Raw genomic sequence first — 17579 nt, 5'->3', positions numbered from 1 at the left:
CAGCATGAAAGGGGGGTAACAAAGCATGCAGAGAAACAGATGGACTACAGTCAGTAATTGTAGAACTACAAAGTGCTTCTATATGGTAAGTGGAACTGATAAAATGGACAGTGAGTGTAGAAACAAGGAGGTGGTTTTAATGTTATGGCTGATCGGTGTATATGGCTTTTTAAGATTTTGCTGCTCTGTATCTTTCTGGGTAAAAGGAAAAAAGTGAAAAACAAGTTCATGTTTTTTATTTTATTTCTTTGTATCCTTTTATTTGCAATGCTGCAAACATAGCACAGAAAACTCATTTTTAACAATCAAATTGCGTAAAAAACTATTTTCTTTAATATTACATTGGCATGAACACTGGTATATGACAAGTCATTTTTATCAGCGGCAGTTATATTTGGTTAGGATTACAGTTTGATGGAACTTTGTGGGTTTGGGCCAAGAGTGATTAAACAATGTCTTATTAATGCTGTCTTCTAAAGTTTTAGAACATTCAAATTAATGAAGTGCTCGTGACATCAAAATGTTGGAATAACAAGAGAAATGTGAGATTTTCCACAATTCTAAACTAAGGATATGTCAACAAAAATATTTTCAAAAATTCTTATAATTAAGCAGTAATTTTGTATCATTTGTTGCTGTACATTGCTGTACAGTTTCAGTTGTATGCAATACAGTGGTGTAATAATAAAACCAAATATAAAAAAATGTTTATCAAGGTGTCTGATTTGATTCTAACCAAAACAACTTGCATTAATTGCATCATATTTACAGCCCTAAATTTGTAATGCAATACATTTATAGAAGAACTTAACCATACCATAATAACTACCAACTACAGCAATAACTTTGTAAACCTGTAATAATGAAATGCTAAAATACTCTGTGGGTCATGTTAATGTAATAATAGCAGGACTTTTTTCTGTCTGCAATTTTCAGTACCCTGCGATAAAAAAACAAAGGGTTTTAAGTTTTAATTCCAATTTTGGAAGAATTGCTTGAAGATGACAGTCTCTCGGCCCTGAGGTGTGATTTCCACCTATGAAAAATTAAAAGTAACACGTGACGTAAATTATCATATGGCAATTACGATATTTATTAAAATACATATGATAAATAATAGATTTAGTGTAATATTTTAACAGTTTTTTATAAAATTGCATAATAACCTTATATAAAATATGAGTTAACATTTGGAATAAATGTGTGCAATCAGGGATGTATTGTTTATGTGTGGATCTAATAACGTATGCAATTACTTACAGCATTTTAGTTATGTTATTAGCTGGGACTAAAACCAACCTGTGTTTTCATCCTGGGGTATTTCATTTTCTCTATAAAATCATCTGCAACCTTCAGAGCTGCTTTTTTTTCTTCTGCATTTGCACCACTGCCTGTTGATGATAAGAGGCAAGACCAGCATTTAATAGTTCCATCAAAAGGCTTTCCTAAAGAGTTCTTCAGTGTTCCAATGTAAATTGTATCTACTGCATCTGCAGCATACTGGCAATTACTACAGACAATAATTTTAGTTTCCCTGTACCAAAAAAGGAAAGCAAATCAAGTCTAAACCAAGAGCAGTCGGTATACAAAAGACACTTGTAAACATTTATTCATTATTAAATGTATTTATTTATATAAAAATATTTAGTTGAACACAAACCCCATTTTTGGGGCATTAGTTAAATGCAGTAAAAAGAAAACTTTTGATTTGTTAACTCTCTTAAATTTTATTTAACTGACAAAAGTAGAAAGATTCCCAAATTTGTACATATAAACACATTCAGAATTTGATGCATGCAACACACTCAGAAAAGTTGGGACGGAAGTTGGGGCTGATGCATTTTTAGCACTGCCTGAGGCTAATATTCGGCACAGAGAGCCACGCACTGATCTCCGTGCTACTCCACTTCTTGTACAAACGCCTCGGGCTACTAACCAGGGTCCTTACACAGCGTTGAAGACCCCACCCACTTTTCAGTCTGGTCTTTTTCCCACCCGGCAGGCTTTAATAAACAATTTTGTCTGCTGCACTGCAAATTATGCCCGCTAGAGGGTGCCCAGCCGACCGGTAGTAGGCAGGCTAGTCATGCACACAGACTCAGAACATGCAGAACGAGACCAGACATAGTCATGCTGAAATAACTATGGACTTCCCGGGAAAAGATGTTACCTAGATGGCACCCCATACTATGACAGATGTTGGCTTTTGCACCTTTTGCTAATAAGTCTGGATGGTCCTTCTCATCTTTGGCACAGAGAACTTGATGTCCATTTTTTTTCCAAAACAATGTGAAATATGAAGTCATCTAAACACAGTATATGTTTCCACTGTCTTTCGATCTATCTGAGATAATCTCGGCAGAGTTTTTGTATAGAATTTATGTATGGCTTTCTTTTTCTGGGGTTTCTTTTTACGGCTTTCTGAGTTTCAGTTGAATTTCTTAATGCAGTAGTAGACCATGTTAGATAACAATGGTTTTCTGAATTAATCCCAAGCTCATGTAGCTTTATTTATCACAGTAGCATGATGTTTTCTCATGCAGTGCTTTCTAAGGGCTTAAAGGTCTTTCACATTTAACAGTGGTTTCCAGCCTTGCACTACATGGGCTGAGATTTCTCTGGATTTTCTGAACTTTTTCACAATAATACTTATGGTAGATGGTAAAGGAAATAAATGTTCTTTTTGAACTGAATGGCAAATCAATCAATCTCTCATGAAGTTTGGTACAAAGTAGTGAGTGATGACCCATCATTGCTTACAAAGACTAAGCCTTTGATGGATCCTCTTTTTGTACTCAACCATGGTTCCCTCATTATTGCCTCTTTTACTGAGGGTGTTGCTGGCATAAAATTTTATGTGTGTTTGTATTTACAAACTACAACCAGTAAAAACAATGGAAATCTTTTCTTTCTCCTGTTGTCAGTTAAATAACAATTTTTTTTTTTACTAAATGTCCATTATAATTTTTTTTGAAGAACTTATGGTTTGTCCTTAAGGTGAAATAGGGTGGAATAGGGTTATGCAGCAGGAAATTGACTAAAATTCCAACAAAGATAAGTAAAAATTAATATCATATTATAAAGTATCACACTCCGCTAAAAGCATCAGTTAATATGTTATATAAAACTTACCTCTACAACGGTGATATGTGCTTGATAGCTTTGTTTTTTTAAATAAATATAATTGTTTTTTGTTTTCTTTTTTTACTTAATTTTTATGTCTAACATTCAATGATGCATGACCCATTGTCACAAATAATAAATAAAATGCAATCATAAAGTGAGCAAATACTGTTTATTACTGTAAATCAAATACTAATTTGATTTACTGCCATTCTGCTCTCACCTTTCCAAACAAAGATCTTGCCGTTTGCACCATTGTCCAAGATAAAGCAGTCATCACGCACAAGCAGGTCCTTGGCAAATGGGTTTTTATCTGAGACTTTGGTCAGTTTCATTGAGCCTGTGGCATCTGAAACCTGTGTGGAATAAATAACAAACTAGAGATTTGGGATGGCTGGTTGTCATTTGATCATGGCTGCTACTATCAAACAGTTACTTACACACCGATCAGGCATACCATTATGACCACCTCCCTAATATTGTGTTGGTCTCCCTTTTGCTGCCCCATACGCAACAAACAGCGATGCACTGTGTATTCTGACACCTTTCTATCAGAACCAGCATTAACTTCTTCAGCAATTTGAGCTACAGTAGCTCGTCTGTTGGATCAAACCACACGGGCCAGCTTTCGTCCCCCAAGTGCATCAATGACCCTGTGGCAGGTTTACCACTGTTCCTTCCTTGGACCACTTTTGATAGATACTGAACACTGCAGACCGGGAACACCCCACAAGAGCTGCAGTTTTGGTGATGCTCTGATCCAGTCGTCTAGCCATCACAATTTGGTTATTGTCAAACTCCCTCAAATCCTTACGCTCGCCCATTTTTCCTGCTTCTAACACGTCAACTTTGAGGATAAAATGTTCACTTGCTGCCTAATATATCCCACCCACTAACAGGTGCCGTGATGAGTAATCAGTGTTATTCATTTCACCTGTCAGTGGTCATAATGTTATACCTGGTCAGTGTATACAGTTCCTGCAGGTTAGGTAGTGGTTTGGTACCTTGTAGAGGGAGGCAGTGTTGGATGCATCTGCTTGGCTGTCGTCCTCTGGGGTACTCTCCTTAAGTGCTGGCACTGGACCAAGAACCTGTCAATAACATCAGAAAATAGTCTGATGGTCTCATCAAACACCAACAATAGCAGTGCTAACCACTTAGATATATACATATAGCTACATATACAGTATGTGTCATATAGAAAAAAAAACATTTGACAACATTAATAACCTTCAACTCTAAAAAGTGCAAGAAATTGAAATTCTATTTTGCTATTAATTTCTATGAACTTTGAAATATATATATATATATATATATATATATATATATATATATATATATATATATATATATACACAGTTGCAATCAGAAATATTGTATAATAATAATAATTATAAATCCAACAAACATTTTCGCTAAGTTCTGACAAGCTTCTTACACCTCTCAATTGGAATCTTTGCCCATTCTTCACGTGCAAAAGCCTCTAGCTCAGTGATGTTTGATGGCTTTCGTGCTGCAACTGCATTCTTTAAATCCCACCAAAGATTTTCAATCGGATTTAAATCTGGTGACTGAGAAGGCCACTCCAGGATGTTCCAGGATCTTCTTCTCAACCAGGCTTTGGTTGATTTGGGAGGTGTGCTTGGGATCAGTGTCTTGCTGGAAAGTCCATTGATCACCAAAGGTTTCATTTGTCAACAGAAGCCATCACATTCCTCTTTAAAATGGCCTGGTATTTCTGGGAATCCATGATGCCAGGTACACGATCAAGATTGCCAGTTCCTGCCGCAGAAAAACAGCCCCACATCATCAATGACCCACCTCCATGCTTGACTGTGGGGATGGTATTCTTCTGGTCATAAGCCTGGCCTTTCTCTCGCCAAACATACCGCTGGTCCATATGTCCACACAGTTCCAGTTTGGTTTTATCAGTCCATAGAACTGTCTCCCAAAACTCTGTAGTCTTATTCAAATTCCCCCTAGCATATTCTAGTCTACTCTTGATGTTCCTTGTGGTCAAGAGTGGAGTGCGTCTTGGAGTCAGTAATGTTCCTTGTTTATTCAGTGCATGTCTTATAGTTGTCACTGAAGCACTTGTACCAGTCTTCATCAGGTCATCCTGTAGGTGTCTTGCACCCACACAGGAGTTTTTCTTAGTTGTCCTGACTAAGTTGCTAAAGGCCTTTGATGAAATGTTGGGCTTTCTTCCCTGGCCAGCCAGGTTTGCAGCTGTTCCATAAGTTTGAAACTTTGTTATAATGCTCCCAAAGGTCTCTCTTGAAATGTTAAATTATTGGACATCTTCTTATACACAAGGGCCTTTAGGTGTGATGAAATAATCTCCTCTCTCAGCTTTTGTGGAAGCTCCTTTGTCTCTTCCATGATTGCAACTGAACTTGAATACTTTCATGGGTGGGGTTTATATATGCATCACACAAAGCAAATAAAGGATCATTATAGAGTTCCCAAAGGCTTAATTATGTTTCAACTGTACTCTAGGCCATAAAAAACTGTCAGAAAGCTTTGAGAACAACAATATTATGTAGGGGTTGAATAATTGAGCCATGGCTAAGTTAACAAAATATACTGTTACACACAAATACTTCCTAGTGTATTTTCTGTGTTAAATGTATCACACAACTCATAAACAAGTCATCCAAAGAAGAATTTAGCTCTTTGGAAAAACTTTAATTGATAAATCCTTAAAATCTTAGGGGGGTTGAATATTTCTGATTGCAACTGTGTGTGTGTGTGTATATATATATATATATATATATATATATATATATATTCACAGTCAGAAAAGATTATCCCAGGGCACGACAAAAACAGTCACATACACTCTCAGGGAACTTTTCACAGGGAACCACCCAACTCACCCTGGATTGAGGACCGTTTTTTCACAGTTTACTACTAATATTACTACTTCTACACACACTCTCACCCATTCCTCCAAACCAACCACTGACACTGACAGGCACACCCTAAGCAGGGTAACATTTTTTTCACAGGGCACCACAAACACACACATTCTGAAGAAGAGGCCAATTAGGGTACTACTACTACACATACAAAGTGCACATTTATCACAGGAAACCACACACACACACACACACACACACTGCCATTTACCCACTCACTTTCTAAACCTCACTTTCACTCACTTAACCTCTCCCACTCACCAACTTTCTTCCCCTTACTCACAAAACCTGAGAATAAGAGCTGTACATGTGGATTTGCAAATACTATCTCGCAATCATATTTACACCCCTGAATGTCACACCCTTATTGTGCCACATTACATGTCAGAACAAAGCAACTAAAATAACAAGATACACAATAATCAAAAAATCATTTACATCAGACTATTTTATATGGCATTAATTAGAATTATATATGAACTCTTAGTACAAAGTGATTTTGGAACCATACAAGTAAAATTACTCCGAAATTGAGCAAAACCATAACACTCAAAATGTTTAAACATGATATAATATTGTAGTACTTTGTTAGTAGTAATTAAGAAAATTCTGCCAATGTGTTTAAAAAACAAACAAAAAAACACGTCGGCCGCTCAGCGGTAAAATACCGCCACGCAGCGGTAAAATACGCTAGCGCACGAGAGCTGGGATTTCAAATACATCGTATCGAATCTCAGCTCTGCCATCTGCCTGAGCGGCCACATGAACACCAGTTAGCTGTTGTTCACAGGGTGGGCAAGCCGGACCAGGGTTCCTCATAACTGGTACAATTACGACCTCTGCTGGCTGATTGATGGCACCTGCGCGGAGTTGGGGAATAATGTGATCAGGGTGTGCCTCTCTGTGCACAAGGCTGATCCGCATATGAACTCGCCTCGTGCACGTGAAAAGAGGCAGTCGGTACTGAGCATGTGTCGGAGGGGGCGTGTGTCAGTTGCAAAGCTCCTTAGTCAGCAAAGGGGGGGGGGGGGGGGGTGAAGCGTAACACAATCAGGGTATTTGGATACAACTACATTAGGGTAAAAAATTGGGTGAAAAAGAGGAAAAATAAATAAATAAATAAATAAAATCACACCTTTTGCATTTCTGGAGTCTCCTCTCCCTCATTGACAAGGGTGATTTCAGCTTTACCATGCCTGTCTGTGTCTCTGATAAGAGTAGCAATCTCTCGCACCTTTTGCTTCTCAAAGATGTTGGCCTGAGACCCGACCCAAGACACGATTTTCTAAAAAAAAAAAAGCAACACTTATGGCCAGCACAGGCAAAGAAAACATAGTCCGGTCACCCCGCCCTAGCAGTAACATGTCTGCTGCAGGCACTGCCAATTATTCCCGCTAGATGGCGCCCAGCCGACCGGAGGCAATGCCAAGTTTCAAACCGAGGATTTCAGAACCTTGGCACAGGTGTGCTAGAGGAATATCCACCTGGGCCCCTCACTGTATGTGTATAAGTGAAAACCTATTCCAAACTTATACACACCTCTCCAAGGTCAAGAATGAAGCAATCTCCTTTATTAAAGCTGGACCAGCTCAGGTCCACCTCCTTGGCTCTGATATTCTTCTTCCCTTTAATGTGATACAATCTTTGAACTGGACCAGAACTAGACTGACTTTTTCTAAAGCCAGACTCCACTCCTCCTTCCTAAAAACACAGCAGAAACAACCAAGTAGAAAACATTTTAATAAAAATTCTGCCTCTGTGTTAACCCTCCTAATGCTATTATCTATACAAAACCAGACTTGGATGGAGTATTTACATTTACATTTTCGGCATTTAGCAGATGCTCTTATCCAGAGCGACTTCATAGTAAACATTTCCCTACTCTAGTTTAAGTAGAAAGAGTATTTTTACACTTGTCATGGTAATTATATAAACGTATTCTATGTGTGGACCAGTTCAGGTCCACCTCCTTGGCTCTGATGAACAATCTTTGAACTGGACCAGAACTAGACTGACTTTTTCTAAAGCCAGACTCCACTCCTCCTTCCTAAAAACAGAGCAAAAACAACCAAGTAGGAAACAGTGCTGTTAAGTGAATTTTAGAGCTGGTAGTTGCTTGCCTGACTTGTTGAATGTGTTACATTTGTGTTAACCGACTGTTCCTGTGGTTGAGGCGTTCATTGCGGGTGGTGCTGTCATCTTGTTGTTCAGTTTGAAAATGTATACTCGTTTAAAAGCACTAGTGTACCAGTTCTTGAAAATGGTGTTTTATTTAGAATGAAAGCATGTGTCATTTTCTTTGAATAAGTTTTCTTTGAATAATTTGGATAAGTAAAATGTCTGAAAGTGCTTAAGCTCTTAAACTTCACAGATGCAAGTCCAAAAGTATTTATTTTTTTATTTTTTTTACAGAAAGACACCTAGTTGAAGAAACCTGTTTACATGGCCATACAGTGAAGCTCTGGGTGGACTAAGCAAATCTAGAAAGGCAACATTATATGATACTGCTGTACAGTGCAGACAATTAAAGTGACTTTTTTGCACAATATACACCAATCAGCCATAACATTAAAACCACCTCCTGGTTTCTACACACACTGTCCATTTTATCGGCTCCCCTTACCATATAGGAGCACTTTGTAGTTCTACAATTACTGACTGTAGTTCATCTGTTTCTCTACATACTTTTTTAACCTGCTTTCACCCTGTTCTTCAATGGTCAGGACTCTCCCAGGACCACCACAGAGCAGGTATTATTTAGGTGGTGGATCATTCTCAGCACTGCAGTGACAATGACATGGTGGTGGTGTGTTAGTGTGTGTTGTACTGGTATTAGTGGATAAGACACAGCAATGCTGATGGAGTTTTTAAATACTGTGTCCACTCACTGTCCACTCTAAAATGGACAGTGAGTGTAGAAACAAGGAGGTGGTTTTAATGTTATGGCTGATTGGTGTATGTGTCACATATCTTATGGAGTTTTTTTATTAACCATTTTTTCGGGTTGCTTTATTTTATTTTCTAGATCTGAGGCTCTAATATTACTATGTACAAAGTGAGATTTGATAAGTGGTCTAGGTTAAGTCAGGATTGGTCCAATTTTTGCTTTTAGGCAAACATCATGGTTTTAAATTTAATAAGGGGGGCTACAAGTTGGCAGCATGTGTGTAGCTGCATAATGGAAAGAAAATAAGGCAGAGGTCTGGTGGTGGACCTGGGAAGACCTACAAGAAGGGGGTGGCAGTAATCCAACCTCAAAATAACAAGAGACTGGAAAAGAATCTGGGTGTCTTCCATAGAGAGGAATGGCAGAATCTTTCTTACACTGAAATAATAAAAATGGCAGGATCGGGTCAGGTTGGCAGCATGACCCAAGAAGGATAGCTGGGTATTTAGAACAACACCAAGGCTTTGGACAATCTGAGAATTATGAAATAAGAGGACACGAATGAGCATGTCGTAAGGATAAATACCCAGAAATAAATACCAACTTAGTCTGGCTGGGGTTATTAAGCATAAGTTAAGCTGACCACCATAATGAAATATCCAACAGAGGTACCAGGATTTAAGCTGAAACTTAAGTGTCTGAAGCAAAAAATGACATAATGAGCTAAAGTCACTGTAGGATATGGCTTTACCGAGAGAACAGGTGGATATGGAATAAAGAAAAAGACCAAGTACAAAACCATGTGGAAAACCAGTTGAAAGATTGCATGCGGCAGATGTAGATCCCCTGTATGGAACCTGAAGATCTCAGAACAGCTAATAACCTTGATATCAATAAATGAAACACTTTAACAGTTTATGTCTGTTCTCACCTTATAGCTAATTCCTCTTGGAAAGAGATTCATGAACTCTGGTGACTCGTAGCCCTGCACCTGTCTGTGCTGGACTGGCTCTCCACCCAGAAAGTTATCCAGCTGGGTGGCAAGCAGCGCACAAGCGACCTGCTCATCACGAGAAGACTTCTCACCTAAGAGACAAACAGTGAGAATTAAAAAATAGATTAAATAATAATAAGGGTGTTTTCCAATGCCTTTTATTTGGCCGCTGGGGCATTGATTCAGGCAACCACAATGTTACTTTCATGACCCATGCACAACCCATTAACAAACAGGCAATTTTGTATTAATTACAAAGATGCCGACGTTGATTTCAGATATGGTGTTGCAAAATAATCCTGTAGTAGAAAAGCAGTCAATGTTAAAAAGTATGCTATAATCATTAAGACATGACAAAGTAGATTTTTTTTTTAATGCATTTTTCTCCTGATTTAGCACCCTCAATTTGTCTTCCGCTGCTGAGAGATACCAGATTGCATCCAAGGAGAGCACATCACTGTACACGCCTCTTCCAACACGTGTACAGCCCTCCTCTCCTCGCCCCTGCATTCTGCACAGGCGTCTCTTCTGCCAATCAGGTTCCTTACACAGCGTATGAAGACCCACCCGCCCACACATAGTCCAGTCCCCACCCTGCAGATACGGTGGCCAATTAGTATCTGCTGCAGGCACTGCCGATTATGCCCGCCAGATGACGCCCAGCCGACCGGTGGCAACACCGAGTTTCGAACCAAGGAGTTCAGAAACTCGGTGCTTGTGTGCAAGCGGAATATCTCGCGCCCACAAAGTTGAATTTTGATGCTTTTGGCATTTATATGTGGAAGTCCAGGACAGCAAAATGACTTGATCTTTAAGTGATTAGATGACACACTAGTCTGCACCTCATATTAGCCTGCATCCTACCAATAATTAAAACATGTAATATTGCAGAACTATCTAGCTAATAGGACAGATTGGCTATGATTAAACATAAGACAGCTTAAAGGAATTGCTAGTGTGTTTTGGTACTATTCCTTTTTTTTTTTTAAAGCATTTTTGGCTAAATTAACACACTGCCTTGTTTGCGGTTGATGTGTTGCATACTACTGCAGTATAATGTTCACGACAGATCAGGTACTAGGATGGTCAGAAACATCAGGCTAAATGCTGTTTGAACCTTTTCGGTCATTGTACTTAGACTGTGATATACAGCTGAGGACATTGCTTGTGTCAATTGAGATCCACATAGGAGATGCTATGTCCAATAGCTGATGGTGAAATGCAATTTGAAGTACACAGCTGAATCCCATGTTTACATACAGTGTATTTGAAGGTAGTTTAAGGTTTTATAGGTTTAAATTTGGAGCTAGTGTTACAGTGACCATTGTTAGGAAAATTAAAATTGGACACCCCACCTGTTAGCAAAGTAAAACAGTGAGTTACAATTGAGTTGGTGCAAGGTCGATGTGAAGGGAGTAAAACAGATAATTGCTAGCACTCAGATACATAGAAGAACTCCCTAATAATGTCCTGTACCGATAAGGCCGGATTCGGTGCCTCGGACAAGGTCAATGACGACAATAAAGTAACATCTGAAAGAATTAATTAGGACTGGTTTGAACAGACCATGAGAACAAAGAACTCGATTTATAGAGAAGGTGTGGGCAAAGTTATAAAAGCACGTTGAACTCTGCGCACGGGGTCTGTCTCTCTCTGACTTGCATTGATTGTTCTCTGAAAGCAGAAGTGCAGATACCAGCTGGTGAGGCCTGAGGAGAACCAAACCTTTTCTAAATAAACTTTGTTAGACTTGAGAACTTGGCTAATTGATCATTTGTCACCCAGAACTCGATTTATCGATCAATTGGTAGCAGAGGACGGTTCTGGGCTTTGATAAATGATCAATAAATGATCAATTTTTTGTGATTTTAGTTAGTTTTACATTTTGGAGGACTTGGAATATTTTTGACTGGAGCCAACTGAGCGGACAAATTTCCTGCACTCCCTGTGCGCGCACTAAAAGGTAAGGGCACTTTAGCTCTTTTATTTAGCTGAAACTTGTATTTAGGGGGAGTGTGGTGAATTAATTTGCTCAGTGTAAGTGCTGGTAAATTCAGTGTAATTAAGGTAATAAAGAGTTTGGTTATTCTTTGGTTCTCATTCTGTCATTCTTTGTTTCTGCGAATCTCACTTAGTATAAGTTGGCCAACGACAGAGAGTATAATTGTGTGAAGTAATTAGGATAAAGGAGACTCTCTGATAAAGCTAAGGGAGCTTTTAGAGTTCTTTGTCTATCTATATGTCTATGTGAATTGGATTCTGGACAGTTGAAATAAGACTGTATTGGTTTATGTGTTTAGTTTGTGAATTGGAGCAAGCGTGGACAGGTATTTCTGAGGTTGCGTAATCCCTGGCACCTTGTCTGTGGACAGGTGTTTCTGAGGTGGTGTAAATCCTGGTACCTTGTGGACAGGTATTTCTGAGGTTGCGTAATCCCTGGCACCTTGTCTGTGGACAGGTGTTTCTGAGGTGGTGTAAATCCTGGTACCTTGTGGACAGGTATTGCTGAGGTTGCGTAATACCTGGCATCTTGGTGTTTCTGAGGTGGTGTAAATCCTGGTACCTTGTTCATTTTGTGCCACGCTTGAGGCCACGTGTAAAAGTGCTAAGGGAGCCATTACCGTGCAATTGTGGAACTCCTTACCACGTAGTTTTGAGTCAATTCCAAATTAATTTTCAGTGAGATTCTGGCGCATTATTTCCCTTACTAACTGTGCGTGTTTTGTTGTTTTGTCCTGAGTCTACTAACTCTTGCTGGGTATATTTGTTCTGCTTGTCTAAACGTGTCAATAGAGTAGTTGTGTTTGTGTGTAAAATGACTGCTGCTACTGCCGGTGAGTTGAAGAAGTTGGTTATGTTGAGGATTTTAGACACAACTACCTCAAAAGACAGAAAGGATGTGGAGCAATGTTTGGCAGAGTGGTTTGTGAAACACACCAAGGTGGGCCTGTACCCAAGTGATTTTGAACCAGTACCTGACAAATTAGAGCGTCAAAAAATTGTCATCGTAGCGAGGAAAAATCTGGCTGACGCCCAACAGCGAGTTGGACAAGTTACTGCCGTCAAAAAAAACTCTTGGCGAAAAAGGAAGTTGATAAATTGGTAGATAAACTTGCTTTTACAAAACGTGTGTTACAATACATGACCGGTGTGTGTGAGGAGAAGGGAGGGGTGGAGAAAGGGGTGCTGCCCACTGCTGCACTCACCGGACAGCCCACCACAGAACACACCCCGACTACGTCATTATGTGACGAAAAGGGAGGGGTTGAGCATCTGACTACTCAGCCCACAGCTGAGCAGATCGTGGTTACGTCATTCCCCCCACCTTACTCTCCCCGTCACACACAGACACAGGAAGTCACCACTTCCTCTAACACACAGACACAGACTCACAGAGCAGCGCCGTCTGCTCCGGTTTGCCCTGACTTGACTACATTACAGATGCCGACTATGGTTGACAATACACAAGTGCTTACTGCTGCAGATGAGGAAAGTGTTTCCCAAATGACAAATGTGGCTTTGAAAATAACTCAAGGTTGGCTTGAAGGTGTTTGCCCTTTACAGGAGGAAGTTAATAAAGACCTTGTTTCAGCAGTAAGACAGTTAAAGGAGGAAATGGAGGGACTGCGTGTTGAGAATCGAGAAAGGGTGAGACAGGCAGAGGAGGAGTTGGTGAAATATGTCTTTGAAAATAGGGAAGCTGGAAAAGACAGTGAGCAGATAAATAAACCTAGAACTAGTGGTTCCAGCAAAGTTAAACGAGGTGAGTGTCAGAGCTTAAGCCCAGAAAGGAGCCCAACCCATGCTTGTAGAGGTAATGATTGTTGTGGTACCCCCTGTGTTGAGATAGGGCCTCTGGAGGAAAGCAGACACCCTGCAGGTAATGAAGGGACAGAAAGGGACTCTATTGTCATAACAGGTTATGACTTAGACTGTCAAAGGTACGACGAGGAAGCTCAGATGAATAAGGAAAAGAAGGCGTTACAGGAGTCAATAGCAAAGCGTAAACACGACATCAGACAGATTGAGAGCGAACTAGCCTCTCTGTCAGCGACACCACAAGCATCTCCCAGCACACACACAGGGACAATAGTCACTAGATCACAGACCTATAAGCTTAGAGAACAATCACATGAAGGTGATTTGTCTGAACACACAGAGGACACTGAGTTACACAGAGTTTTTCCCTTAAGAACTAGACTAGGGACACGGGAATATGAGCCATGGTCTCATAGAGATTTACAGTCACTGGTGGATTCGTTGCCGCCATTAGCTAAAGGTGCCAGTAATTGGATTAGCACTTTAGAATCGTTGACTGCAGGTGAAGTTTTGGCTGTGGGGGACATGAGAGCATTAATGGGAAGGATTGGGAATAGTGAAAACTGGCAGGATTTAGAGAGGGCTGTGGGAATGCAAAATATGGCAAATTCTGACCGATTTAATCCTGTTAGAAATGTAGTATGGACAAGGTTGCGGACCCAACACCCTACTGTTGTGAACTTTCAAGCCCTTACAGGTGTCACCAGGAATTCAGGGGAGGAGCCAGTTGAATTCATCCAACGCATGAAGGACCTGTGGAAGAGGAACACAGGTGGTAGGCCAGATGTTAACGTGGCCACTGAAACACTTTTCAGACAAGCTGTACTTGCTTCATTACCGTTATCAGTGCAAAATAAATTAGATGATGTAGTGGGACTTAATCAATTGGATGAGGGCCCGTGGTCTTCTCATGTCATCCACTACATGGTCAAACATGATAAAAAGTTAGCTGAAGCAGAAAACCAGGATAAAATGACACTTGCTAAAATACATAAGGACAAATTGGAGGCCAATAAGGTTAAAAAGCAATTGGTGGAGGTGGTGGACACTCAGTCCCTACAGGCAGTAGCCACACCCAGTATGGTGCCAGTACAAAATGCAACTGTGTTACCACAGCCCATACCATCTGCCCAAATAATGGTACCAATTCAGGGGGTACCTGCCCCGCCTACATATTACCAAAATGTGCAAAACTACCCTAACAGGGGCAGAGGTTTTGGTAGACGAGGTCCAAGAGGGTCTGAAAGAAATTTCAGAACATCTTGGGACCACAGACACACCCAAAGGGGTTGCTTTAATTGTGGGGCCCTAGAACACTGGTGGAGAAATTGCCCACACCCAGCCCAATCACAGCACACTCAATTGGCACCTGTTCCTGCGCCACAGACATCATACTATGCACCCCCAGCCGCAAACACTTTACCAGCAGTCCCAGTTCAGGCCAGACTACCAGCAGGGTATCGGCCTATGAATCAGAATTACTACAGTAACCAATGATGCTGCCCAGTTTCCAGTTCCTCTCCTGGTTGCACCAATGAACCAATGTTGACTTTATTAGTTGCAGGAGAGCAAGTTGACTTCCTGGTTGACACTGGAGCCACAACTTCTGTGTTAACCAATCCAAGTTGGGGAAGTCAGTTATCTGGCAGGACTGCCAGCACTACTGGATTCTCGGGAGTACCCATGGTGCAACCATTTACGACCCCTTTGCCGGTGAGGATGGGAACTGAGACTGTGTATCATTCTTTTTTACATTCCCAAAATTGTCCTGTTAATTTGTTAGGGAGGGATTTGCTTTGTCTTGTTTCATGTACCATTTTCTGTGATAGGGATGGCAAACTGACTGTCTATTCAAGTGATGACTCAGACACATTTTGTAGAATTTTAGTGACTTCTTCTGTTCCAGACACAATACCCAACATGTGTGACATCTACTGGGCAAAATTGGATGCACCAGTTGCAACGTCTGATCACAGCAACATTCTGTACTTCTTTGCGCTATGGAAACCTTGGCTCACTGCCCATACGCCTATGGTACCTCCAAAAGATCCTCCACACTGCACTATGCATTACACAAGAGAACCTGATGACCAGTATGAACATGACTGGTACAGTCTTGCGGAGGGTCAACAAACCTCTGTACACACTGACTATCTGATCTTGGGACCTGAGGGTGTCGCTGCCCATGTGCAGCTGTCCTCCGACCAGTCTTTGCTTTGGCATTTTGATCCTGACTCCTGCGCACCACATGTCTCACTGCTACTGGCTGCTGGAAAGGAGGCCAGAGCACTGGGGCCTATGATGCGTTTAGCCATGTCACAGGACTACCAGGACACTGAAGTTCCTGGTTTGTTAGTCTCGCACTGTGGCCGCTTTTGGAAAATTCTTTGTGACTGTTCTGACCTGGCTACTTTTGAACACCAACAACTAACTAGATTTCATGGCAGAGAACTGTCAGACCACTGTGACACAGTAACACATTTAGCTGAGGTTCCAGCTCAGTTATGGACAGTCAGTAAGGTGGATGTTGGATGTGTGTCACACCATCTGGCCCCAATCACACTAAAATCTAATGTGCAAGTGGTTGACAAACCACAATATCCTCTGAAGCCTGAAGCACAGGCTGGCATTCACAGCACCATTCAGGACTTATTGAATGTAGGAGTCCTTGAGCCCACAACCTCTGATTGGAACACGCCCATTTTGCCTGTTAAGAAACCAGGACGACAGGAGTACCGAATGGTGCATGACCTCAGACTGATTAATCACGTCACAGTCACTGAAAACATTCCTGTTCCTGATCCTTACAGATCCTTACAAAACCTGACACCTGACCATTGTGTCTTCACAGTTATTGACTTGGCTAATGCTTTTTTCAGCATTCCTATTTCTGATGACGTCAAGCCAATTTTTGCTTTCACTTACTTGAATCAAAAGTACACGTACACCAGACTTCCCCAGGGTTACAAAGACAGTCCTGGTATCTTTAATCAGTGTTTGCTTACTGACCTTTCTGTTCTGATTGACTCACAGATCTTACACAAGGACACAGTCTTGATCCAGTACGTGGATGACCTTTTGATTGCCTGCACTTCAGACACTGTCTGCTTGCGTGACACAGTCTCTACCTTGACTCATTTAGCCAATTTAGGTTATAAGGTGAACAAGACCAAACTTCAGGTTTGCAGACCTGTTGTTACCTTCTTGGGACGAGTGGTTTCTGTCAAAGGACATTCCATGACAGCAGACACTAGAAACACCATCTTGCATCATCCTCAGCCGACCACAGTGAGTCACCTTCTGTCCTTTCTTGGTCTGACGGGCTACTCAAGGAATTATATTCCTAACTATTCTGGTATTGTTGACCCATTGAGAGCTGAAGTTACCAGACTAGGCCAGAAAAATTTGTCTGCGAAAATTACCTGGACACCTGAACTACATGCTGCGTTCATTGCCCTAAAACAACAATTGTCACTGGCCAGTGAGCTTCAAACGCCAGACTACTCTAAATCATTTTACTTGGATGTTTCTGAAAGAGAATGCATTGTGAATGCAGTTCTATTTCAGAAAAGGGGGAGTGAGAGAGTGGTACTTTTGTATCACAGCTCAAAATTGGACCCAGTAGTCTGTGGACAACCAGGTTGTACAAGGTACCTGGCAGCATTGGCAACTGCCATTACAAAAACTGCTCACTTGGTGATGTGCCACCCCCTGACGGTCAACACGACACATGGAGTGGTTGCTTTTTTGACGTCAGCGGCCTTCACCCTGTCTAGAACGAGAAAAGACAGGATTGACAGCATTTTGACTCAGCCACACATCACTTTCACTTCAG

General features: G+C 40.9%; 1 protein-coding gene across 1 annotated transcript in view; it reads right to left on the bottom strand.

The window, feature by feature from the left end:
- Positions 1 to 221: 221 nt before the first annotated feature.
- Positions 222 to 17579, bottom strand: part of capgb (capping protein (actin filament), gelsolin-like b) — a 32566-nt gene continuing 15208 nt past the window's right edge. Inside the window, exons 3-9 of the mRNA XM_063002850.1 lie at positions 9863 to 10017; positions 7584 to 7745; positions 7180 to 7329; positions 4128 to 4214; positions 3347 to 3479; positions 1300 to 1391; positions 222 to 1036 (exon numbers count right to left, since the gene is read on the bottom strand). Coding sequence (XP_062858920.1) covers positions 971 to 1036; positions 1300 to 1391; positions 3347 to 3479; positions 4128 to 4214; positions 7180 to 7329; positions 7584 to 7745; positions 9863 to 10017 — 845 coding nt within the window. The 3' untranslated portion in view covers positions 222 to 970. The remainder of the gene's footprint in view (positions 1037 to 1299; positions 1392 to 3346; positions 3480 to 4127; positions 4215 to 7179; positions 7330 to 7583; positions 7746 to 9862; positions 10018 to 17579) is intronic.

Source organism: Trichomycterus rosablanca, chromosome 10 (genome assembly GCF_030014385.1).
Source record: "Trichomycterus rosablanca isolate fTriRos1 chromosome 10, fTriRos1.hap1, whole genome shotgun sequence".
Classification (NCBI taxonomy): Eukaryota; Metazoa; Chordata; class Actinopteri; order Siluriformes; family Trichomycteridae; genus Trichomycterus; species Trichomycterus rosablanca.
The sequence above is the reverse complement of the archived record's forward strand: the minus strand, read 5'-3'. Positions and strand labels throughout refer to the sequence as shown.